At 45.5% G+C, this 27,620-nt stretch overlaps 1 protein-coding gene across 2 annotated transcripts in view; it reads right to left on the reverse strand.

The window, feature by feature from the left end:
- LOC138577770 (disintegrin and metalloproteinase domain-containing protein 10-like) overlaps positions 1-27,620 on the reverse strand; it is a 680,452-nt gene that overhangs the window by 437,889 nt on the left and 214,943 nt on the right. The window contains exons 3-4 of one of the 2 annotated variants that reach the window (XM_069649653.1): positions 17,523-17,641; positions 17,123-17,281 (exon numbers count right to left, since the gene is read on the reverse strand). In XM_069649653.1, coding sequence (XP_069505754.1) covers positions 17,123-17,281; positions 17,523-17,641 — 278 coding nt within the window. The remainder of the gene's footprint in view (positions 1-17,122; positions 17,282-17,522; positions 17,642-27,620) is intronic. The other variant, XM_069649654.1, reaches the window with a different exon arrangement.

A 27,620-nucleotide genomic window follows, 5' to 3' on the forward strand; every position in this document is an offset into this window, starting at 1 on the left:
CCTGTGTTGTTCCACAAAAATGGACTCTCTCCCCACAGTTTTATGACCCCCCCGCCCCTAAATGAAGCTCATTCAAACCCATGGACTGACAGTATACAACTACGCTGACGTCACCCAACTCATCTTCAAGATAACTAATGACCCTGACAACACCCTCAATAAATGCCTCACTGAAATAAATACCTGGATGACAAACAACAATCTCAAAGTAAACCCAACGAAAACAGAAATAACGATTTACCCACGAGAAGACAATCCATCAAAGACATCCCTTACCTAACCCCTGAGCATGGGAACCCAACCAAAGACATCCACAGTGATAATAAATATGGGAAACATTATGGACAACAATTTCACCTTAGAATCACAAGTCAGCGCAGTAGCCAAAGAATTGTTCTACCTCCTGCGATGAATTAATTAATTGATTATTTTTTTTATTGGACATTTGAATGGTGCCTATACATAAGTGTTTCCAGGCACCACAAGACAAGTTTGGGGTGGGGGCTGGGGGACATGGGAAAGAGGTAGAACAAAAAACAGTTATATTGGCTTTGTGACAATCCTACCGTGCAAGTGCAAAACAAGGTGGTAAGTGCAGGGGGAGGGGACGAGGCAGAAGTACAGGAGTGGGATGCCCAAGGGAGGGGGGTGGTCAAGTGCTGGGGGGCCAAGGCAGCAAGTGCCTAGGGGAAGAGAGGGAGAAGTGAGGACGAGTGCACTGGACAGGGAGGACCAGGTTAGGGCTAGTCCGGGGAAGGGAGCCCACAGGCAAGTGCAGGCAAATGATGCTGGGGGAACCGGTATGGGGTGGGCTGCCCCTGTGTGACTCTCAAGGGACCAGGCCCCAGTCACAACAGCAGAGGGAATGTTAGCACGGGCGGGGGAGAGGGAAGGAAGAGGAGAAAAGGAAAGTGTTGAGAAGTTTTACAGAACTTAAGAAGATCTGGCTCAAGCCTGAGGGGGCAGGGAGGCTGTTCCAGAGGGAGGAACCAGCAGAGGAAAGGGATCTACATCCCACTCTCTGCGTGGAGAAATATTTGACCTGCAGAGAGTTAGAGCCAGAGGAACAAAGGTATTTAGGGAGGGAAAGGTGGATGTAGAGAGGTCTCAGGCCGCAGAGGGCCTTGTGGATGATGCAAAGGGTCTTGAATTTGATCCTTGCCATCCCCGGGAGCCAGTGGAGAGATTGTAGGGCTGGAAAGATGCAGTGGGCTTGATGCCAAGGATAAGTCTTGCAGTCCTATTCCGGATTAGTTGAAGGGGGCGAAGGGAGGAAAGAGGCATATTGAGGAAGAGGCTGTTGCAGTAGTCCAGCCTAGAGAGAACTAGGGCTCTGGAGACATTGAGCTTCTGGGGAAGGTGAGGAAACGTAGAATGCCCCTGAGGAGGTGGAGCTGAAAGTTGGACTTCTTTGCAAGGTCCGTGACATGTGGAGAGAAGGAGAGAGAGGAGTCAAAGATGAATCCAAGTTTTTTTGCCTCACAAATGGGTGAGGGGAGGGGGCCCAAGGATGCTTGCCAGAGAGTGGGGAGGGAACAAGGAAATGATAGTGAAATTATATTTTATTTATATCACACTCATACACAAGTGTTTCAGAGTGCAGACAGGCAAAAAAGGGAGGGGAACAAGGGAGAACAAACAACAACAAAATAAGAGAAAAATAACGATCTTACTAGGCCCAGTGACATATAAGAAAGTGAAGTGCATGGAAAAGGTAAAAGGGGGAAAGTGCATGGGGGGAGTGGAAAGTGCAGAGGAGGGAAAACAGAAGAAATGTTAAATTAAATAAATATATAAGGGTGATAAACCCTGGTAGTGCAGCCAGCAAGTGGCAGGTGAAAGGTAGTCAAACATGGTATATCTGATAAGCGCAGAAGAAAAGTGGGAGGGGGAATGTATGGGTACAGATACAGAGCCCTAGTGCAGGTGGTGGCCTGGAGGCAGTGCAGGAGGGTGGCAGGATGAGCAGGTACCTGGGCCCGAATGACAGACGGTGGCCAGGTGCACGATGCCAAGAGAAGAAACCGGTCAACAGGGGAGAAGGGGGGCAAAGGCAGAGACAAAGAGGAAGGTCTTGAGGTGCTTTCGGAACTGGAGATGGTTTTCCTTAAGTTTCAAAGTGGCCGGGAGGCTGTTGCAAAGGGAGGCACCAGCCGAAGACAGAGATCTACCGCCAGCTTGTTTCTTTGCAAAACGACTGACCCTGAGGGAGTTAGAAGTAGAGGAGCAAAGGGCTCGAGAGGGGAGACATTTACGGAGGGATAGTTGAAGGTATTTTGGACCCAGGCCCCAGAAAGCCTTGAAAATAGCCAGAAATAACGATTTACCCACGAGAAGACAATCCATCAAAGACATCCCTTACCTAACCCCTGAGCATGGGAACCCAACCAAAGACATCCACAGTGATAATAAATATGGGAAACATTATGGACAACAATTTCACCTTAGAATCACAAGTCAGCGCAGTAGCCAAAGAATTGTTCTACCTCCTGCGATGAATTAATTAATTGATTATTTTTTTTATTGGACATTTGAATGGTGCCTATACATAAGTGTTTCCAGGCACCACAAGACAAGTTTGGGGTGGGGGCTGGGGGACATGGGAAAGAGGTAGAACAAAAAACAGTTATATTGGCTTTGTGACAATCCTACCGTGCAAGTGCAAAACAAGGTGGTAAGTGCAGGGGGAGGGGACGAGGCAGAAGTACAGGAGTGGGATGCCCAAGGGAGGGGGGTGGTCAAGTGCTGGGGGGCCAAGGCAGCAAGTGCCTAGGGGAAGAGAGGGAGAAGTGAGGACGAGTGCACTGGACAGGGAGGACCAGGTTAGGGCTAGTCCGGGGAAGGGAGCCCACAGGCAAGTGCAGGCAAATGATGCTGGGGGAACCGGTATGGGGTGGGCTGCCCCTGTGTGACTCTCAAGGGACCAGGCCCCAGTCACAACAGCAGAGGGAATGTTAGCACGGGCGGGGGAGAGGGAAGGAAGAGGAGAAAAGGAAAGTGTTGAGAAGTTTTACAGAACTTAAGAAGATCTGGCTCAAGCCTGAGGGGGCAGGGAGGCTGTTCCAGAGGGAGGAACCAGCAGAGGAAAGGGATCTACATCCCACTCTCTGCGTGGAGAAATATTTGACCTGCAGAGAGTTAGAGCCAGAGGAACAAAGGTATTTAGGGAGGGAAAGGTGGATGTAGAGAGGTCTCAGGCCGCAGAGGGCCTTGTGGATGATGCAAAGGGTCTTGAATTTGATCCTTGCCATCCCCGGGAGCCAGTGGAGAGATTGTAGGGCTGGAAAGATGCAGTGGGCTTGATGCCAAGGATAAGTCTTGCAGTCCTATTCCGGATTAGTTGAAGGGGGCGAAGGGAGGAAAGAGGCATATTGAGGAAGAGGCTGTTGCAGTAGTCCAGCCTAGAGAGAACTAGGGCTCTGGAGACATTGAGCTTCTGGGGAAGGTGAGGAAACGTAGAATGCCCCTGAGGAGGTGGAGCTGAAAGTTGGACTTCTTTGCAAGGTCCGTGACATGTGGAGAGAAGGAGAGAGAGGAGTCAAAGATGAATCCAAGTTTTTTTGCCTCACAAATGGGTGAGGGGAGGGGGCCCAAGGATGCTTGCCAGAGAGTGGGGAGGGAACAAGGAAATGATAGTGAAATTATATTTTATTTATATCACACTCATACACAAGTGTTTCAGAGTGCAGACAGGCAAAAAAGGGAGGGGAACAAGGGAGAACAAACAACAACAAAATAAGAGAAAAATAACGATCTTACTAGGCCCAGTGACATATAAGAAAGTGAAGTGCATGGAAAAGGTAAAAGGGGGAAAGTGCATGGGGGGAGTGGAAAGTGCAGAGGAGGGAAAACAGAAGAAATGTTAAATTAAATAAATATATAAGGGTGATAAACCCTGGTAGTGCAGCCAGCAAGTGGCAGGTGAAAGGTAGTCAAACATGGTATATCTGATAAGCGCAGAAGAAAAGTGGGAGGGGGAATGTATGGGTACAGATACAGAGCCCTAGTGCAGGTGGTGGCCTGGAGGCAGTGCAGGAGGGTGGCAGGATGAGCAGGTACCTGGGCCCGAATGACAGACGGTGGCCAGGTGCACGATGCCAAGAGAAGAAACCGGTCAACAGGGGAGAAGGGGGGCAAAGGCAGAGACAAAGAGGAAGGTCTTGAGGTGCTTTCGGAACTGGAGATGGTTTTCCTTAAGTTTCAAAGTGGCCGGGAGGCTGTTGCAAAGGGAGGCACCAGCCGAAGACAGAGATCTACCGCCAGCTTGTTTCTTTGCAAAACGACTGACCCTGAGGGAGTTAGAAGTAGAGGAGCAAAGGGCTCGAGAGGGGAGACATTTACGGAGGGATAGTTGAAGGTATTTTGGACCCAGGCCCCAGAAAGCCTTGTGGACAATGCAGATGGTTTTTAATTTGATCCTTTCATCCACTGGGAGCCAATGAAGGGATTTCAGGGCTGGAGAGATACGATCCCAGGGCTTGAGGCCAAGGACAAGTCTTGCAGTCCTATTCTGGATTAGTTGTAAAATGCGGAGAGTGGAGGCAGGTAGGTTTAGAAAGAGGCTGTTACAATGATCGAGTCTGGAGAGAACCAGAGCTTGGGAGACTGTGAGCTTTTGAGGGAAGAAGAGGAAAGGCAAAGTACCTCTAAGGAGGTGCAATAAAAAGTTTGACATTTTGGAGACGTCAGAGATGTGTGCAGAGAAGGAAAGTGTAGAGTCAAAGATAACCCTGAGTTTTTTAGCCATGCAGGTGCGGGTAGGAGGAGGGCCAAAGGCGGCCGGCCAGAGAGTGAGAGGAAAGGATGTAAATGGTGTACCAATAAGGAGGATCTCTGTCCTGTTGGCATTTAAACATAGAGCGCCAGGGGACCACTCCGGTGGTGATAGTGCGCGGTACAAATATCCTTTAACATTAACATTAACATAGATCATTGGCAGAACACCAATTTTGAATGGCGATTAGATAATCAGAGATGAGAGAAGGAGAGGAGGAGGCTGAAGGAAGGCTGAAAATGAGTTGGGTGTCATCAGCATAGCACTGGAAAGTTGAGAAGAAAATTGAGATGCAGTAGGCGAGAGTTGTCAGGTATTGGTTGAAAAGCCAGGGTGAGATGTTAGACCCCTGGGGTCAGGCGTCCCAATAAGAAGGATCTCTGTCTTAACGCTTAACAGCATTAAGGCAGAGATCATTGGTAGAGAACCATACCTGAATAGCAGATTTTGAGTCCAGGTCAGAGAGCAGGTCTTGATGGGTGTTCAGGAGAGCAGTTACCATGCCTCTGGATGCCCTGAAACCGGACTGGTGGTTATGGAGGCAGCCAGCCATTTCAGTGTGGAGGGTCACTTGGGGGATGCCCAACTTCTCCATGAGTTTACCCAAAAAAGGGGTGATAGAAATAGGGTGATAGCTAGCCGGCAAGAAGGGTCAGCCGACAGCATTTCCAGGAGAGGGTGCACAAGAGAGTGCTTAAGGGGTTATGGGAAGGAGCCAGTTGCAAAGGAGTGGTTGCAGAGTTCAGCCAAGGCTGGGGTGAGAGAGGCGATGTTGTCCTTGATGGTTCTGGAGGAGCAGGGGGCACCTGTTTAGAGGAAACTTTCATAGAGTGGACAACTCTAGAGATCTCATCTGGTGCAATTGGAGAGAAGGAGAGGAGTATGGGGGGTGAAGGGGCCAAGGGAGGCAAGAGAAGGAGGTGGGGTGCAGAGGGCCTGTGAGTGAGGAGGAGAGGAGGATACTGCAGTAGGATTGGCAAGTTCCTTACAGATTTTAAAGAGCTCAGCCGTGTTATTAGTGGCTCCAGAGATGCAGGCTTGGACATGCGCCCTATTCTTGGAGCACATGGTGAGACAGTATTTCCTTTGGAGTAAGCAGCAGGCCAGTTTGTCAGAGGATGAGCTAGGTGCCTGCCACTTCCGCTCTGCTGCCTTGCACTTGCGTTTCAAATCTGCAAGTCAGAATCATACCAAGAGTTGCATTTGGAGTCAGGCTTCAAGCGGATCCTCATGAAGACGGCAAGGATGTCCAGGGTTTTAGAGATAGAGAGAGGTCAGAAGGAGAGTCCAAAGAAGGAGGGGGGATGAAGGAAGAGGCAAATGCAGCAACTGACACACGCTTCATCGGTCTAATGACGGAGAAGGAGACTGGCAATGCGGGCGGAGGCATCATCAGGGGACAGGGGAGGTCAAGGTGGAAAGAAGGGAGAGAGTGGTCAGACCAGGAGAGAGGGATAGTAAGAGAGTTGGAGAGAGTGAAGTCTGTTAAAATGAGAGCATCCAATGTGTGTCCGGCAGAGTGGGTTGGGCCAGAGGGAAGGATAGTGAGGGGAAAAAGTGTTGCAGAAGTCACAAAAGAGTACATTAGCCACATCCGAAGAGTTGGGATGGCTCTTAAATTACCAAAGGAAGTTATGTTTCGGGGAGGAGGCAAGAAGTGAGGAGGACATGTCTGCCCATTCTGAGAAGAAGAGGGAAGTTAGTCCTGGGTGCCCGTAGATGGTAGTAAAAGTAAGAGAAAAGGTAGGCAAGACAGACAGCTTGCAGACCAGGCTTTCAAAGGATGAGTAGGTTTGAGTGCGGATGATGGAGGCAGGAACCCACTCAGGGAAGATCAGAGCCTCTCCGCCACCAGGTCGGGAGGACATCGGATTAGACAGGATCTTGTAGTCATCAGGGAGAAGAGTGTTAAAAGCAGTGACGGAACTGGCCTTGAACCACACCTCAGTGGGAGCAAGGACATCAAGGTATTCAAGGAGGAGACAGATGTCAGAGGAGATTTTGATAGCAGAGCGAGTGTTGAGGGTAACTAAGTTAAGCTGGTTGACCCCTTTAAATGATTTGCTGGGGCCACAAGGGTGGGGTGTCAGCACAGGGTGGTCCAAAGGGGGTTGAGGGAAGGAGGATTGGGGAGAGAGGGGTGGGTGGAAGAGAGATGGAAGACGCCTGTTAAGAAGGAGGAGGTTGGGCTGGGAGCCTTGACCATGATAGCGCCATTATGATAGACATTAATGGTGCATTTGGAAGATGCAAAGTGATCCACGAGCACTTCCCATCTGATGCTGACAGTAATGGGAGAGGAAGAGAAAGGGGAGAGGACAGAAACTATATGGGGAGTCCATAAGTCAGAGGAAGGAACAGCAAAGAGAATGCCGGTGATAGTCTGTCTGGAGGAAGCATTGATGTAAGTGTCTGCAATGGGCAGACCGGGGTTGGAACTCAGAAGTGCCTTTTAAATGCCTTCCTTCCAAGCTTCATAAGGGACGGGGGATAGGTGATGGAGAAGCAATTAGAATAGATAGGAGAGATAGAGGGCAGCATGAGAGCAGAGACAAGAGGAGGTGGGGAGTAAGAGGGATACCAGGGTAGAGGGTTGGAAGCACTATGCAACAGTAGAATCTCACCAAGCGGCCAAGCAGACAAAACAAACTAATCAAGGAGCACACTAGAGATGCCCAGATTTAAAAATCATTAACAAATTGGAAAGCACATCTAGAATCGATTTTTCACAGAAACACTTACATGCAGCAAAAAGTGGAGGATGCACAGATGTAAGGCACACATTGGAGACAGGGCATACAGCAGATCAACATGCAATGCAAGAGAGAGGCATCTACATTAGATTAACAGGCCAGCAGGAAGAGTAGGTATGTGGAGATAGTTGCAGAGGTGAGTGACAAAGCAGGGTTTAAAAGAGAGCATGATTTTGGTGTCTTTTGATGAAGGAATGCATGCCCAGGTGGTCACTAGAAAAAGGGGGGTGGCATGTCAAATGAGGTCTGCATGGAAGCGAGTCACGTGGAGAGGGCCGTAGTGGAGGTACACATTTGTGAGGAACAGCAGAGCAGAATGCAGGTAAAGTCAGGAGTGCGTGCACATGCACACGGCCAGTGGGTTTTAATCGGCGGCTCGAGTGACCCAAGTTGGATTTTGAGGGATAGAGGGCAGCCGGAGTAGCAATGATGATGCAGGGTGTAGGGTGCTTGCCCTTTTAATAATACTTCAATTCTACACATATAACCCTCATGATCATCTTGTTGGTATTGTCTAGGATGGACTACGCAAATAGTCTCCCCCTTGGATGCCCAAATGCCTCACCAAAATGATCAATTAATCCAAAATACTGCAGCAAGACTAGTCCTGAGACTAAATGGAAGAGGCCCTATCACACCAGCCCTAAGAAGTTTACACTGGCAACCGGTAAAGAAACTTATCAACATTAAAGCCCTATGCATTGCCCAATAATCATTACACTGACAAGGAGCCAAATTCATCCAAGCCCAAATCACCTGATACCAACCAGGAAGAGACTTAAGATCTAATACCAACCTCCAAATAGAAACAAGAGACTATGAGAAAAAGAAATCGAGAGGAATGGTCTTCTCCTATCTGATAGGAAAACTATGGAACTCGATCCTGAAGAAAATAAGAATGACGGAAGACCACCTAACTTTCAGGAAACTACCTACAATCTGGCAATTCAACTCGCTGAGATAAATTTAGGCCAACTATACAACAACCACCCTCATGAGCAGATTACCCAACCAATATAATGCCTGATGCTACAGACCATATGGTGGAATCAAGAGATAAATACAGAATGAAAAACCATAACATAGCTACACATACTCAGAGATCACCCAAAACCCACTACCCACTTCTCCCTTCCACACAACCCACAACTCCAACCTACGACACCCGCCCAGAGGGCTAGTGAATCAAAACATGCAAACCGCATGTCACTATCTAACCAAGCTATATACCCAATAACCACTGGCAACAAGCACCTCAAACACTGGATACAGCCCTTCTGGACACAAAAGCCCAGTCCACAAAACAAAACACTCAAAGAAATCTCACACACACAGACACCAGTTTCTCCTGGTTCTACATGCATCAACAGATGAGCACTACATATATCCTATCCCTCTCTTCCCCATTAAACAACCCAACCCACTTTTCCTCACAGAGCCACGTGAATGCCTAGAGACAATGAAAATGGCAGTGGTGCAAGCTATAAATCCATGTAACATAACATGACATGTAATTTTATCTATTAAACTATGGACCTTTTTCTCGTTGAGCTGTCAGTATAGCCAGAGTCATTGCATACATCATTTAACAAAAATGACAGATTCTCAGCCCAAAACAGCCCTGCATTGCCACACCAACGCCAACCTAAACCTTACTACTAAGGAAAGGGTGAGTGATCCAATATGAATGGACAAACTGGCAGAGGCTCTTGCAGTGCGCCCCCACCGTTCCAGGCATCGCCCACCAATAATTCAGCCAATCAGTCTCTGAACCCACCACCCCACAAGCCCCTCAAATAGAAGCTGATGGTGTTTTTTCTCTCCAGGTCAACCATCTCCTTGTCTTTGTATTGGTAGCTCAGAAGGAGGATAATCATAAGGGAAGGGGCTAACCAGCACTGCTTTGGATGGGGACAGATGTTTTGGTTAAGAGTTTTGTAATTAGGAGCCATGGGTTTTTATTATTATCTTTGTATTGCTTTTAATATGTGTAACAGATTATTAAAATTACTTTGAATCTGTAACAAGCATAACATCCTAAAACTACCCCAGCAATGTACCAATGTTTCCCCTTCCTACCTCAACCCTCTTTCACCTTCATAGTTGGATCAACAGAAGCAGGATAGCAAAACATGGACAACGGACTAAAGAAAGTAAACATTTGAGGGGGGTATTTGATGATGAATTAAAATATTTGAACACTTTAAGCTTTTCAGCCCCTTTCTCAACTTTTACCTCAAAGCCACCAAGACAATTAATGTGTAACACGAGTCAGATCTTAAGTCTAGAAAATCTAATTGGATAGTACTTGGCTAGTACTCTGGTCAATTTCTTGTTTCAGATGTTAAACAGTCCCAAAGCCTGTAAGCAATGTGAACAAGTAAAGTCTTTTTTTTATGTTGTTTCACACATGAAAGAAACAGGCCCTGGATTGGAAAAAATAGGTAATCCTAAATGTCTTCTTATTTTTCATTACAAAGAATTTAAGTGAGGTTATTTTATGTTAAAGGGATTATTCATGGTCCAGTTGGTGATTGGGCGCTGTGGAAATCCAAAAGGGAAACAACATTATCTGGTGGCAATGCCCTAAATTGGTGGGATTCTGGGAACAGGTTGTCCCAGAGATCAGTGGACTATGTGGACATTGGGCAGCATATGCCTAGTAAATAGGTCCCTGGGTCCCTAGGGGTTCATTGTCCACATTTTCCACTAATCTCTGACAACCTGCTCCCAGGATCTACCAATTCAGGGCATTGCATCAGATATGTATAAATGTACCTGCCCTCCTGTCATCACTCCATCACAGACCATCTAAGTATCTTTTTCAATTCTTGTTCCTTGTGTTGTTGATGGTAGAGAAAGTGAATGATCTTTGAGCACACTTTTTTCTACTTCTCTGTGGCCAATATATTTATGCCATGCTCTAACACAAGGCAAATCCCCCTCTTCCTTAGGAGTATTCAACTCTGCAAATAGTTTAGAGATGAGCCATTTTCCTTTTGATGCTGTTGAAGAGAAAATCATGTTTGTGAAACTAGGAGGGGCTTTAGGTCACGCTTTCCTGTTGCCCGAATTCAGTAACCAGTGCCACAGAGGGAAATACCCAATGCTCTCTCCTTTGCCCAGACTAAAGTCCTCCTAGGATAATTAAATTAGGTAATTTCTCAATTTGAAAATATATGGATTGCAAATTCACAGCTGCCGGGCTGCTATCTCTCAAAATCATTCCTGTTATATGTCAGAGTAAATTGAGAATTCCCATCTATAGGGGAAAATGGGCCAATGTAGGAGGAGAGACCTTTTCTTAACTGCCAGAATCTCTCACACCAACATAGCAGTCTCACACATTATTCTATGGTTACTTCCAGAGTTTGTCCCTCCTGTTGCCTCTAACCTTAATCTTTGAATTTCCTTTGCTTCTTTCCTCATTGCCTTTTTTCTTTATATTTTAATTCCCTTTGCTTTCTTCCCTAAGTGGCAGTTTGATGAATAGGCCATGATTTGAGGATGTGCTGTATGGATGTGGTGGCTGATAAGCGATGCAGCCCTATACAAGCAGGGGACAAGACTTGGAGACTTTAATGCAGCAGATTGTCGGCCAGGCATTTCCCTGCTGGAGTAAATTACTAAACCACCACAGTTGCAACAGTTTTAGAAACATATCTCACAATGACTTTGCAATGTTGGAAGGCTAGGCCACTGACAGACCTGGTATGGATTGCATTTGTCGCACATAGGGTGACATTTTTTATTTGATTTTATTGTTTATAGCGCAAACCTAGCTCATGACCAGCAGAGAGCTTTACAATAGGATTGTGCCATAATTAGGCTTGGTATTTTATCCAGTAATGCAATACTGTTGGCGCAGGGAGATTTTTATGTGCCTGGTGGGTATTGTTGAAAGCTAAATTCTTATGGTTTTGCAGAACTGGAGGATGATAGGGGCATTTCTAGCCTCACAGGGATTGAGCTCCAGATGGCTGGGGCGTGGCAGGAGAAGGACTGCTTGCGAGTCTTCTCTTTGCGGGATAGCTTTGACTCCAACCTTTTGATAGTTTTGCTATGTCAGTTGCAAGAGCCTCTGGAGGTGTGGAGTTTAGCTGCCATGAATGTTGCTGTTCCCTTTGAGACTGCTTTGTAGGTGATACATGAAGGTTTGAATACGATCCTGGTGGGTACAGGGTGCCAGTGAAGAGTGCGCAGTGTTGGAGAGATATGGCGCCATATGTGGGCACTTATAATAAGGCAGCTGAAGCATGGTTTTGCTGCTTTGAGGGGGGCAAGGTGTGCAGCAACAAGAACATTTTGCCCATCGATGTGTGAGATAATGAGGGCTTGGACCATCGTATGGAATTTGTTCAGTTGAATGAAAGGTTTTATTTTACAGAGTTTGTGGATCTGTAGCCATGCAGTTTGTGTCTTTTTGGTTATTTGATTTTGTAAGGAAAGGGTAGTGCCAGCAATCAAGCCCAGGGATTTGAAAGAGTTTGACATCTGAGAGATGAATCCTTCCAGGCACATGTATGTCCTCCAGCTATTGTTGCACAAGTTATTGTTTGATGGGGGAACTAATGAGGACCAGCTCGGTCTTGGTTGAGTTCAGTTTAAGGTAAGCATTTGATACCCATGTTTGGATAGTATGCAGGCATCTGTGGAGGTGAGCAAAGTACTGGGGGTCACTGTCCTTAATGTACAAATGAGTGTCATCAGCTCACTGATGAATGACTATGTTAGGGTCATTTAGATTTCCAAAGGGTTCCATGTACAGATGGAAGATGATTGGGGAGAGAATGGAACCCGGGAGGAAGTCATCTGTGTAAGTAGTAGGTTTGAGTGAAGTGAGTGTGTCTGAGCGATCTTTAGGGGAGAGGAGGGCGAAGTCTGTCCAGGACAGAAGTGCCCGGTGGGATGGATAGCAGGGCTCTGTCTGGTTTGGAGGCATCAATGTGACCTCTGGTTTTATCAAAGACATTAGAGGTAAAGGGCTGGGTTTTCATTGTTCTCTGAAGTCACTGGTCTTTGGGGAACAGGGCGATCAGTGTGAGGATGCATTCATCCTTTGTTGTATGGGGATGAGGGTGAGGGTTGACCAGTTCTGTAGTGGTGATATGGGCATGAGTGAGTAATGAGGGTAGGGACTCTGAACACGCTCTAAGCACCCTTAATCTCGAGTTCTGAGGTGGGTTACAGCTTATCCAAGACCAGATTCCAAATTGGCTGCAGATGTGTAAATATAGCTGTGTCAGCAGGTATGCCAGAGTTACATGCAAGCAGCTGTAGAATTCATTATCATTCAAGCGCACCATTTCCCAGAAACATTAACACTATAAATGTCCTTCTAAGTGTCCCTGCAAGCCCTTGCCTGCAGTGATATGCTCTGGGGTGTCCCTGCTGTGAGTTGGTACCCACTCCTGCCTCCCCCCATATAGCTACACCATTATTCCCCTCCTCCAGGGTGCCTTAATACTTCTCATAGTTACCCTACCAGAGGTGCATCTCCACCAGGAAGTTGCCAGTTCATGTCCTTCCTCTAGATGCTCTTTACACCCCTTGCCAACACAATAGCAAAGGATTTCCAAAACATCAAGCTTGCCATCTATGCTTAAAGCCCTACCCTCACTCATATTCTTCCTCTCTCTTTACTGGTTGGCTTTGCTTGCTACATTTCTTCTGATATTCTAATATTTCAGAAATGTTAGACACCAACCCTTCTGTCCCTCCCTTTCCCTAACCCATTCTTGTAAAACAACATCCATTTTGGTTACCTTAAGATTCCACATTTCGTTCGCAATAAGACTCTATTCCGTGTATCCTATTTTTCAGCTTAAAATGTTTGCAGAATGATGTTGCTGAGCTCTTCAGAAAAAACATGTTTGACAAAGAATGATAAGCTCAGTGTTTGTGCAGGCCTCAGACCTTAAACAGCCTGCTGCAAGTATGATAAGAGATAATATATGTCTTCCTGCCTCTTGTCTCCCAGAACAAATTGCCCGGACCTGAAAATATATGTACCAATGATTAACGAATGCAGAAGACAATTGGTACATTCCAGGAAGGGGGTATTCTAAACAAACTATCCAGCTACAGGTGCACAGCGACCTATGGTCGAGCAAAACATAGATTAGGTGCACGGAAACGTATCCTTGCGCTGGGAACAGTTTGAACTTTGGGAAAGGTTAACGTGTGCAAGCATGACACTGATGAGAAATGTATGTTTTCGCAGAAAATGTATACGTTGCAGGAAGCCATAAACTGTCTGGAAATTGACAATCTCAGCAACTAAAATATGTACATAAGGCGAATAAGCCAAGATGTAAATTGCTCATTTCTCTATGGCTGTACTCAGTGGTAGATGAACCTGGGTCCCCTTGAAGCGAATAAACTGTTTTTAACATTTGACTCATGACTTTTGGTCTTTCTTATCTTGTTTGCTGTACCAGATTTTGGATTCAGAAATTGGCACCCAAAGTAGGACTCTCCTGAGGGTGATCCATCGCTTTTTGAGGACAGAGTAAACAGACGCTGGGACCAAAGAGAACCAGCGGCCCATGCTGATCTGAGACAGAGATTTTCACAGCTGCTACGCGTGACTCCATGTTCGTCTCTTTAGCCAGAGGTCATCCCGGCAAAGGTCCTGAATTGTAAGCTGCGACTGAGTTTTGCTTTTTCTTTGAAAGACCACCAGCCACAGGATTCGTTTGATGGGAGATTGCTTCTGACTTTGAATTAGGTGAGTTTGTTTTAAACCGTTTGTATATATAACTAAATATTTTACAAAATATTTTGCCAGTTAAGACTGTTTTTGAGTTAAAAAATGCCTGTTTTCAGTAAGATGCGCACAAGTTGGGTGGCACTCTACTGCAATAGAAGACAACCTCATGGGTTAGAATATGGTCAGCCTGCCCCACCTGAGGGTTCCCCAGCAGATGAGATGTATATAAAATGTGGGTTAGGAGCGATAGTTTTTAATAGTGTTGGGCACCGCCAGAACAGACAGATAGCAGACCTTCAGTGGCCGGAATATGTTTCTTTTGAACTCATTAGAATACAGCACTTAGAATCAGTGCTGTTACAAAAAAAGGCTAGGCCAACTGCTTTTTATGCTAATCGGGATTGGCGCAAAGAAGCCAGCCATCGCATCAAAAGTAGAGAAACATTTGCTTGCAGACATATTACCCAAGCAGAAAAGGTCGGCTTGAAGCAAATAGACTGCTGTTAATATTTGACTTGTGGCAGTTGGTCTTTCGAACCTTGTTTGCCGTACCAGATTTTGGATTCACATTCTGTCCGTCACCCCCAACTCAGCTCCTGCATTCTCTCTGCTTTGTCCTGCCACTCTAGGTGAACTGGCACTCAGCCTCTGGTCTGCCAGCCACTTTTGCACTTATCTAGACTTCTTTAGATCTCAGATCATTAAGGAACTTGCACCACTCGGCAATTCCTACCTCTACCTCTCTCTCTAACCTTCTTGTTGTCAGGGGTCTATAAATCCTGAAATAAGGGGACACCATCAGATCTCTCTGAAAAGAGACCTACAGCTGAGCCCAGTGACAGTGTATAACTACCAACCTGTTTCCCTTCTCCCTCACTATTCTATGTGCATCATTGCATACCTGGAAACACATGAATGTAATGATTCCCACCAGTCTGGGTCCTGCCGATGTCACTCCAATAAAATAGTTCTTACTCATTTATCAAACGTGTACCACCTGTAAATAAAGTAAATACTGAAAATTGATCATCCTGTTGCAGACGTAAATACTCTAAATATTCATCATGTAACATGCACACCTATTATGATTCTCTGTCAGTGTCATCAACCCTTTACAGTCCTCTCCCCACTACCTTACTTGGTTAATGTTTCTGACTTTGTATCTCATTTACCACTGCAAATCACCCAATCTGGGGATACCCAACTCAGCCATACGTGTTAAATTTATGAAAGTGCTTCTATTTGTACAAAAGCAAATTAGTACTACCTCTCACATGAGACCATTTAAGCAGCTGAGCGGCACTTACTAACAATTCACCAATTTCTAACGAGACAGATTGAAGTAACAGCAACAAGTATGTCCCTGCTATTTCTGAATGAGGTTTCTACTCTGATGAGGTACAGACTGATATATTGGGAATTATAGATAGACTGGTGCCCCAGAAAAACTGCTAAAAATGGCCTGTCCAACAAATGTACCTTTCTTGGCCAAATCAGATTGTCAGATTCACCAGTACATATTCACAGATACATCTAAGCCGATCCAACCTATCAAGTGGTTGAAAGTCCATAGGACTGCTGTGACACATTTTAAGTAAAATAACCATCTCTCCTCTTCACACCAACCTGAAACATCCAAACAATTAAAAAGACAAAGAAAAAGGGGTTTAACCACAGAAGCTACATACTTTGCTGCATTGCCTTGAAATAATTTCACAGATACACAATCAATGCTGTGCTTGTTCAGGCTAAATGATACTCGTTTTCCCACCGAGTTATTGTAACCAATTTCAGTATGATTTCAGGTTGACTTATCATGTGATTTACTGCTTTATAGGTAGCTGTATTGAATGCAAGATACCAGTTCAGGTTTTGAAAGAAGACAATGAAAGGTTGATGCATAATAAAAAAAAATGGGCTGGGAAGCGATAGACTATTGCTTAACTTGCACAATTTGCAACCAGGAAACATGCGCTCATAGTCCAGTTATTATCACTAAACCAACATATGTGATCCTGGGCAAATCACTTTACATTGCTGTGCCTTAATTCCTTTAGCTGCCAAATTGGGATCACCTTGAAGTAATTCTTTTATGTGTGCACTATACAGAAATACTCACTCTTGCATGGTTTAATAGACTACAGTCTTGCCCTATAAATCAAATTATCGAAAATGCATGTAGTGCATGCAGCATGCTGAATTGTCTCTATGCTCACTCATGAACATCACTTAACAGCCATGACTCTCACCTCCCAGAAATATGAAATAACAGTAGAGTCCGATGTAGAATTCTGTCTAGAAGGCATGAAAGAATGTGATTTTGACTAGGAGTCCTTGAACTGCCCGCCCATTTGAGATTAAATAAAAAGTTTTTAAAAAAGGACACAGACGATGGTAGCCATCTCATATTTGGAGGGCCCTTATCTACTTTGAACCGTAAAATATTTCGGGTCATAAATCAAGGAAAGTGTTTTAGGTGCCTGGAATCACCAGCGAAAACCAGGTAGTTTGGGTTTTCCGTAAACTGGTTTAAGCATGACTGATTATAAATGTGCAATGCATCCTGCAAGTGCAGCGCATTATAGTGAATTATCAGAAGGACCAGCAAGTGTAGTAAAATGCAGCCCTTGTTCCATTTAGATCTTCATATTAACATGCCAGATCCCGACTCGTCACGCTATCCGTTGTAGTTGGATACGCTCCATTGCATGGTGGGAGATTCCACAGTCAACCCCCGCCCCAACTTTACCGAGTACCAGAGAACCCTACCGATTACTCTACAGCCCATAACGAACCACGCCAGGGAACTGTTAATGGACGTCGATTAGTTCCACACGTGAATACAACAAATGCTTGAAAAGATGTTCGATTCTGACTACTTACCAATGTCATTTTCATGATAAATGTATGAATGGGCATTGGGGCTTCCATGGTCTGTATTGGCTTCCATGGGTTCTATGTAGTAGGTTCCGTTCCTCGTCTGGATGGAACCTTCAAAGAGCCCATTGATTATAGAACCGGAGCAGACAGATCCAGCTTCATCTGCAGGACAGGAAAAACATCGCAAATCATTCATTTTGAGCTGAAATCTCCCAACATCAAGCAGAATATGTGAACACCTTTTCAGAACCGCAGCTGAGTAGGACAACACTGCGCTCCACCAAAATCGTGGACAACATTTTCTCACCAACACTTTAACAATACAACAACTGGCATTGCTGGGAACATATATGTAACCTTATGATGGTAAGGATATTGTGATGAAATCCATATTTTCTTTTACCTCGCAGTTTTCCAGAGTACAGAAAAGAAAAGTCTGCTTGAGATGTTTTCCCCTTTTCAACTACTTCAAAGTTGTCTGCAAAAGAGGTTGTGTCCCTCTTCAGCATCATCCTGAACGTCCTACAAAGCAGAAAAAGGGCAATATATTCATGGAACCATTTATTAGACTGCAGGAAATCAGTCTTGATATATTCGTATCCACATTTTCAACAAACAGGAAGAAAGAATGTTATGAAGACAGAGAGAAAGATATGACATTGTTTGCATGGAAATAATGGAACATCAGCTCTCTCACTGTCCTCAGCAAATCTTCCTTATCACGTTGAAGTAACTACTCTATGCAGACTGAAATAACATTCTTTTTCTAGCAAGGGCCTGCAACCTGTGCTCTCCAGATGCTTTGGACTACTACTCCCATGATCCCTCACCATTGACATTGCTGGGTATGTTTGATGGGTGTTGTAGTCTGAAATATCTGGAGAGCCAAAGGTTGCAGACCCTTGATTTGGTGAGCTGGTATCTCTGATCTAGCAACCGAGGGCATATTGTGTGAATGTGGACATCTGGCACTTGCACATTTCCACTAAAGGGCCAGACTGCTCCAAGCATCTCTATTAGGTTTAACCCATGTGCCTGTTCAGAGTTCATGTCAAAACATTTTAAACAGTTTTAATGTATGGCTTTGTATTTGTGGTCGATCGACAAACCACACAAATCAACAATTTACAGTTCCACCGGATTTAGTTATGAATGAAAGGGATTTGGGGTAGATTCCTATGCAGTTGCCACAACAGACCAGGATTTCCCCTTTCGGGATTGGTCTAAGTCAACAGTGTCTGGATAGGTCAAATAATCATGGGTGTTAAGGTATATGTCTTCCCAATGTTCTTGTGACAAAGTCCTCTGCCTAACCGAGGGGATGCTCAAGATAATGGATGCTGGATCCTGCAGAGGTGTAAGACGAATCCCCAGACAACCCACCTGGTCCCACACACTAAGGCAGGGGCAATCAAAGGAACACTAACCCACAAATCCCAATGTCACCCAGGTTCAAGCCCCTTCAGTACGCCTATAAGCATAGTACTGAGCATCTAGAGAGCTATTGAAACCCCCTGCCAGACTCAAGCACTCAGAGTAGGCATTGATGCCTCTCACTTTAAGGAAACAAAGCTGAAACATTTTGAGATCACCAGCGAGTAGTTAGATACATTTATTTCTACGATACAGCTATCAAAATACACCTTTAGGAGAGTAAGTTGGGCTAGCACAGACTGCGGGAGTCCAATGGATGCAAAGTTGCACTTGAAAAACAAAGTCAAATGGAACTCACACACATTGCCCACGCAAGGGATAAAATAAACAGTCATTAGCACTCTCGATGGAACGTTGCGCGGTTTATAGTAATAATTTCGAAACCAATAATGTCAAAAGTCATTTTTTCGGAAAAAAAATGTAAAAAAAAAAAGTCGAATTTTTTTTAATGCATTTTTTTCGAAATGGGGGGTTCCACCTCCAACCCCCCTTTTTAAAAAATTGTTTTTTTGTTTTACCCATTTTTTTTATCCCGAACCCCAAAATAAATATATAATTTAAAAAAACGGAATTCGACATTTTTTTTTTCGACATTATTTTTTCGAAAAAAATGTCATTCGACATTATATTTTTGGGAAAAATGACCGACCACCACGTTGCGCTTTGGTCAGCAAATCAGGATTATGGATTCTGAGCAAAATTGGTGAACAAGTGTTGGTGCGTGGAAGGTGCTTGTGCAATACTGTGGGTGTGCCTGAGGAGGCAGCGAATGTGAAGAAGGTAGTGTGCGGAGCACACCTGACAGGTTGAGGAGCCGTAGAGGCTCGAAGTGATTTATCAAAGTATTGTGATTACATTGTGTTCCCTCCTTAACAGCAAACTACCAAAACCCTCAATTTGAGGGCAGGTAAATGCAAGCACGATGTAGCAAGGGAAGGGCAGAGGTGACATGCCCCTACAGCACCTGTGTAAGATGCTCCCACCTTATCCTTATAAGTACAAAATTTGCACGCATAACATAGAATGGTCTAAAGGCACCAAGGAAAGCTAACTAGACCATGGCCACCTTGCAGATGTTTCTCCAAAGATGTGCAGCAACCACTACTGATGCATATACTGGGTACCTATAAGAGGAAGATGCTAGCACGCGCAATGCCTATATTTGATCTCTGGAGAATGTTTCAATAGGGCGAGGGGGACACAGCGAGGCATCAGTGGATGCTAAGCCAGAAGGAGGTGCAGGGGCCCACGACCCCACCTTCCAGTCCCGCACATGTCCCTCTGAGCATGGTCTCTGATGACACAGACAAGCAAGGGATGTACCCATTACAACAATTAAGAGCAGCAGAGGTGTATTCAAATCTGACATATAAACCACCTCCATACATTAGGGAAGAGGGGCAGAGAGGCACAGTTCGGCTAACCACTGAGCGAGGAGCAATCAGTGAAGCGCAGCAGGACGCGAAGGAGGGGCTAGGGAGCATAGCCACAAATTGATGGATAGGGGGACATATTCTCCTAAAACTGGAAGGGAAGACGGATGGGAAGACAAAGGGAGCAACTAAGGTAATGGAGGTTTTGAGGGGGGGCAGAGAAGAGAGTGATTGGGCAGAGATAATTGAGGAAACGGACAGAAAGAAGAAGGAAAGAGAAGAGAGACTAGAAAGAAGAGAGGACAGGGAAAGGGGAAGAGAAGGAGCAGGTGCAGAAGGAAAGAGAAGAAAGGATAGAAAGGGAGCACAGAGAGAGGAAGAGAGAGGAGCGGGAACAGTGGGACAGGAGGATAAGAGGGCTAGAGGAGATCAAGAGGCAGAGAGAAGCAGTGGAGCAGGAAAAACACAAGTTGATAGAGAGGAAACAAAAAAAGTTGCAGGTGGACAGGTTGGCAAGAGAGCATGCACGCAGTGAGGAGGATGAGCGTGCAATATGGGCAGTAAAGACACGATGGACAACGGGACGGGGAGATGAAAAAATTGGAGGTGGCAGACAAGCAGAGCCAGATAGCACGACAGTACAGAGCAGGGGTGACATGGAACCGAACAGGATAGGCCTACGGGCCTGGGGGGGAGAAAGCGGGTACAACCTGCGTGACATCGACATTAACATGAACCCAACACAGACACAACAACGATAATATTGAGCTTTGTAGATGACTTTTGCAGTAACCTGCGCTCGGGATCCGACAAAGAAGGGCGAAACAGTGGGGACGAGAAGGAGGAACAACGTAGGCCCCAATCAACAAGGACAAGAACGGACAAGCAGGTGACATCGGAGAGAGCGACAAGTGCAGGGGGAACAGGAGGCGGCAAAGACGAGCGCACACCACAGTCAGTAGACGAGCTATGTAACAATGATGACCTAGTACCATACTTAACGAGACTCAGAGACCTCCCAGGACGAAGGCAGAGGGAGACATCTATAGTATGTTCCAGGGAGAGGATCCCGGAGGGACTAAACAACGACCTCTGAATACCCAGAACAGAACTGAAAGACGTGTACATTGACATTAGAAACGAGGACAGACAGGTCCGATTGACTGGAAGCACCAGTGGGGAGGTAGGGTTCAGACAATGCCCCTGCTAGAAAAGGGAGGGGGCCAACCTCAATATATATCATGGAAGCATTTTGACATGGGAAATGTGAGGTGTAGGTTGCCATTGTTATCGGCGGGTGCTGGGAAGTGTATATATGAGATGGAAAGGATGACAGCAGGCCAGAGGTTAGCAGTAGGGGACGTGAAAGGACTGTTAGTAGCAATCCTCGGGGACGCTGCTGATGACGTATGGAAAAGGGTGTGGTTCCCCAGAGTGACCACCCAGAACACGGCGCACAATGGTTCACCGTTCGCAAATTGCAGGGCTGCCGTATGGCAAGCCTTAAGGACACAATACCCAGACACGTCAGACATTGTAGCCCTTATGTCTCTCAAAATGGAACCAGACGAAGACCTCTTACACTACATTCAGGCGATCCAAGAGTTTTGGAGCCTTGAAACTCGAGAACCGTGGGACAAGACAGTAGCTGTATTTTACCACATATTATGCAGGGGATTGCCAGAACCAGTAAAGAAGCAGCTAAGGAAATTGATAGGCATGGAAGCAAAATCTTGGCCAGAAATACAGCAAACAATCATTCATCACTGTAGTCTATTGCAGGAAAAGCAAAAAAAGAAAGCACATGAAAGGAAGTTATAGGATGCCAAACTAGTACAGAAAAAACAATCAAAATACGTCATGTAAAGGGTGGTACTAACCAGTGTGAGCACACAGGGGACACAGCAGTAGCAGTACACACCACCACCCATGGGGGGAGGATTCATGGGATGGGGGAACATGCAGCAAGAGTTTTGAGAAAGAGGGGGGCCATCGAGAGGACGTGGATTCAGGCCACAGATACATCATAACCAGAGGAGCTTTCCAGGAGGGTTTTGGGGATATGGGCCGGAGGTGCAGCAGGGCCCAGGGGATATTGCAGGGGGTTTCCAAGGGCAAGGGAGAGAGCCACCATAGTGTTGGATGTGGGGCAGATGGGACACATTTTGAGAGCTTGCAGAAGCACGGGGATGCAGCAGAATTGGGAAGCACAATACCAGCAGGCATATCAGGGGGACCAGGACAGCTATTACACGCAAGAACAGCACCAACAACAGGAGGAACAGATACAGAATACACAGGTTCTGTACCTGGTGTATATTTTGTAACTATGTAAGCTTTGCATCTTCATACTGCTGCGCCCTTTTACTTACGGGTCTGGTGTGCATGACAAATGAATAAACAAACAAACAAACAAACAAACACACCAGCAGACACCACAGATACAGAGCACACACCAGCAGACACGACAGATGCAAGCACATGTACCACGGTATTTGCAAGCACCACAGATTCGAGGAAACACACAGCAGTTGCCACAGATACAGGACCAAATGCAGCAAAACAACAGCACAGTGTCACACATGGACTCCAATGCAATGGTCCCCATTAGAAAACTAGGAGGGGTCACCATGGTGGGGGAACAACCCCTTTTCAGGGAATGCGATGTCCTTATACCCTCAATAGTACAGCCCACAGACGGACTTCATGTGTTCCATCCAGTCGATCACACCCAACCCTGCGCAGGAACCTCGCATAGGGCTGGCGATAGGTGACAAAACGTTTTCCTTTCTTGTCGATACAGGGGTGGCTCGGTCCTGCATTCAAGAGGGGGCATTCATGCCATGAATACTCAAGGATTCTCCAGGGCTCGGGAAGTGGTTCCTTTCCCAGACGATATCTCTCTTTCTATAGGAGAACATGATTTATCTCTGCCTTTACTATACTCTTGACAGACACCTGTAAATATTCTGGGACAAAACATTATGAGCAGACTGAGCATGACAATTTCATTCACAGACAAAGGGATAGTGTGCTGCACACCAGGAATACACATGATCAATTTAAGAGAGATCATCCAAGCCTATTGTTAATATTAGTAACCCTGAGCTTGCTACCTCCCTGTTAGCCCATTGTAGTCAGGCTGAAAACTGCTCTCTACATATCCTAGAAGAGCCATATATTACTACAGCTGACCTATTAGCACCTATGAAACTATTTAAACACAGAGCACGCCCCTCTGAACCATGGTTTACTAATGAACAGAGAGAGAGCAGAGAGGAAATGGCGTGTCTCATACCTAGATAAAACTAAAGCTGATTTTCGTAGGACCCTGGTTATATACCATACTGCTATTACCAATGCTAAAAATACTTATTTTGGACACACTATGGAAGTGGCTTTAAACAAGCCTGAGGCTCTATTTGACTTAGTGCAATCTCTTTCAACCCCTATATCTAACTGTTCCCCGATAACACCCTCCCAGGCACTATGTGATTCCCTATCCTCCTTCTTTGTAGATAAAATAATTGCTTTTAGAAAAATAAACAACCTCCTACTACTACACCAGCCAATACCTTATCACTAACTGGTTCACTAGTCAATGCTAGATCTATGGTAGCCCACGCTACAGAGATCTCTGACACCTTAACTAAGGAGAACCTAGACCTACTAGTCATAACCGAAACATGGCTCCATGAGGCGGCTGGCCCGGCCATCATGCTAGCAATACCGGATGGCTACCAACTACTAAGAGTTGACAGACCTCACACCAAAGGAGGTGGCCTAGCATTATCCACAAATCCACTCTACCCATCAAATTAGCTACTAACGTACTATTTCAATCATGTGAACTCCTTACTGCTAAACTTCACCTCTCGTGCAACCGTACCCTCACTATGCACGTCATCTACAGACCTCCTGGACCACTAGGATCCTTTGAAGATGACCTAACTAGTATCTTAACCAATAACACTAAAGACCATGCTCAAATCCTACTACTGGGAGATTTTAACTTGGGCTTCAATGACTGTAATGACAAACACGCCCTATCCGTTGCTACACTCTTGAATGACTATGCCTTAACTCAAAAAGTCTCCTCACCCACTCACGTCAAAGGTAGGACCTTAGACTGGGTTGCTGATCGGAACTGCAACATTAGCATCACCAATATTCTGCCACAATCTTGGACCGACCACTACTTAATTGTATTCAACGCCTCACTTGACCTTATCCGACCCAAACCTATACTCATGGCCCCGCCTCTCCCCACCAGAAATAAAAAAGATATCACAGCAGAACGAATCCTACCACACCTTCTCCCCACACTCGACAATCTAGACTATACTACAGACCCTACTCTGCTTGTGTAAGTCTACAACAGCACAATGATTAAGGCACTTGATTTGATTGCTCCCACCAAAACTCGCAAAAGTAAACAACTCTGTAATTTGAACAACTGGTTTAAACCACAGCTGAAAGACCTCAGAATCCAAAAAAGAAAGTTACAATCAATTTGGCAACACTCACCCACGGTGGAGAACAAAATCAAATTAGTCACATTTGCCAAACAGTATAAAAAGGAAATTATAACCACCAAAAGGAATACCTTTAACAACAGAATATCTAAGGCTAAATCAGATACCAAGGAACTATTCTCTATCCTCCGGGAAATGGAATCACCCATACCCCCGACTGATAACATCCCTAAAAATAAACTCTGGTGCACTAATATACAAAATGCCCTGGCGGCCAAAATTAGTATGCTCCAAACCAAAATTGCAAATAAAAAAGCCGCCCTGCTCCTGCAAACTGAACCCATACCTCAATCAGAGCCCCCCCTAAACCAGCCTAACATTCCTCACCCATTCAGCTTCAGACAAATAACCATACTAGAGACAGAAAAAATCATACTATCTCTAAAACCATCCAACTGCAAAGGAGATAACTGCCCTCCCCAAATCATAAAAGATGCAGCTAGAGATCTAGCCCCCTTCATCTCTAAACTCATTAATGCATCCTTTAAGTCAAACCTAGTGCCTAATAACCTAAAACAATCCTGGGTGCTCCCCCTCCTAAAAAAAAAAACACTTGACCCTGCTATACCGACAAACTACAGACCCATCACCACCATCCCATTCTTGCTCAAAATCATCGACAGAGTAGCGTATCTGCAAATTCAGGATTACTTAGAAGCCAACAATTTACTAGGCTCTCGGCAATCCGGCTTCCGTCCCCTTCATGGAACCGAGACAGCCCTGATTGACCTCAAGACCCAAATTGACGAGTTGAAGGACAATGGCAAATCAGCTATGCTACTCCTCCTTGACCTTTCTGCGGCCTTCGACTTGGTAGATCACGCAGTTTTATGCAATCACCTCAGTTCTGCCGCTCATTTTTCAAGTGATGCCATAACCTGGGTACAATCCTTCCTGGCAAACCGGACAATGAGAGTATTCTCCCCCCTAGCAGCCGCTGATCCCACACAAGTTTCATGCGGTGTCCCCCAAGGATCATGTGTATCTCCAACGATGTATAACATATTCACTAAGCCTTTGTTCGACAAGTTGGACAGACTGGGTGTCATCTACACTAATTACGCAGATGACACGCAGATCCTTATCCCCTTTTCGGGCAACTTCTTGGCGGACACAGCCTTAGTGAATAAGATATATCTCCTCATTCAGGCATGGATGGCATCTCACGGCCTCTGCCTGAACGACGACAAAACTGAGTTACTGATCCTCGGCTCAGAGTTGGCCATCAAAAAATTGGACCCTAATTATGCTTCATTTAACATAGACAATAATGTCATTAAAGTGATGCCTGCAGTCAAAACTCTCGGGGTCTATCTTGACTCAGCGCTCACCTTCAAGAAACAAATCAACTCACTAGCATCCTCCACTGCATACACCTGGAAACTGATCCGAGCATGCAGACCATTTCTAACGGAAACTAGTTGCATTACTCTAGCGAACGCACTTATCATATCCAAGCTGGATTACTGTAATGCCCTATATGCTGGTTCTAACAAATATATCCATGACAAACTCCAAATGCTCCAAAATAACGCTATCAGAGTAGCCTTAAACATTCCTAACAGAGGTCATATCTCCACCGCTAGGAAGAATATCCATTGGCTAAAAATCAAAGACAGGATTGCGCTTAAAACCTTATCCCTTACCTCTAAATGCCTTAACAACATAGCGCCCCCCTACCTGGTAAACAGAGTCAACAAGAGAGTCTCAAACCAGCCCACCAGAATGACGAATGCCTACACATTAGTGGTGCCCAGATATAAAAAGAGCACAGCGGGCGGATCCAGCTTCCCGGTCATAGCTGCTCAAACCTGGAACAGACTCCCCCTTGACCTCAGAATGGACCAACCCTACACTAGCTTCAGGCGGAAAGTCCTCACCTGGATTCGGTCCATCGACACTTAGCCTGACCACCTTACCGCCACTTATTCTAGAGACTGCGTATGAGTATAACTAGATTACTGTTTTCTAGACAACCTGCTCTATCTGCATTTCTGTATTTCTGTACTGCCTGTACATGCGTTCATCTTATCTGTATAACCGTTTTTTTGTCTTGTAACCAAGTTCTCAAGTAACCTTGTGCTGCCTGCGCCCAGTTACCCTTGCGGGTTTGGTTTTTGCTATACCAAATAAACAAACAAACAAACAAACAAACAAACACTATAAATAAGGAGGCAAGGGTTCTCACTGTGAATATGACACCTGTTGAACCTCCACCTGCTAAGGGGACTTGGTCCACCTTCCCTGTCTTCACACACTCTGAAGTGCTTCTGGCCATTCAGCAGCTAAAATCTGCCTCTCCCGCTGACGCCATACCCATGGTTCTTATGAAGGAATCTTCCGCTGATCTGATTGCTCATATCACCTCTGCTGTTAATCTGTCTATTTCCACTGGAATTATCCCCCATGCTCTTAAGCATGCCCTGGTTATCCCTTTACTGAAGAAACCATTGTCAGATCCTGCAGTACTTGCTACGTCCTATCACACTAGTGCCGTTTCTCATGAAGGTCCTGGAAGCCCTGGTATCTCCTCTCTTATCTACCTTTCTTGAGTCCTCCCAATATTTGGATAAGTTTCAGTCTGGCTTTCGGCCTGGAAGAGGCACTGAATCTGTCTTAAACTCAGTGCTTGATGACCTGGTAGGTCTGGTTGATCAGGGAGGTGTTGGAGCTGTCCTGTTACTAGATCTTTCGACGGATTTCGACACCATTGATCACTATACCCTGATCCGGCTTCCGTCCCCTTCATGGAACCGAGACAGCCCTGATTGACCTCAAGACCCAAATTGACGAGTTGAAGGACAATGGCAAATCAGCTATGCTACTCCTCCTTGACCTTTCTGCGGCCTTCGACTTGGTAGATCACGCAGTTTTATGCAATCACCTCAGTTCTGCCGCTCATTTTTCAAGTGATGCCATAACCTGGGTACAATCCTTCCTGGCAAACCGGACAATGAGAGTATTCTCCCCCCTAGCAGCCGCTGATCCCACACAAGTTTCATGCGGTGTCCCCCAAGGATCATGTGTATCTCCAACGATGTATAACATATTCACTAAGCCTTTGTTCGACAAGTTGGACAGACTGGGTGTCATCTACACTAATTACGCAGATGACACGCAGATCCTTATCCCCTTTTCGGGCAACTTCTTGGCGGACAC

The sequence above is a fragment of the Ambystoma mexicanum genome, chromosome 1p (genome assembly GCF_040938575.1).
Source record: "Ambystoma mexicanum isolate Mex_15411 chromosome 1p, UKY_AmexF1_1, whole genome shotgun sequence".
NCBI lineage: Eukaryota > Metazoa > Chordata > Amphibia > Caudata > Ambystomatidae > Ambystoma > Ambystoma mexicanum.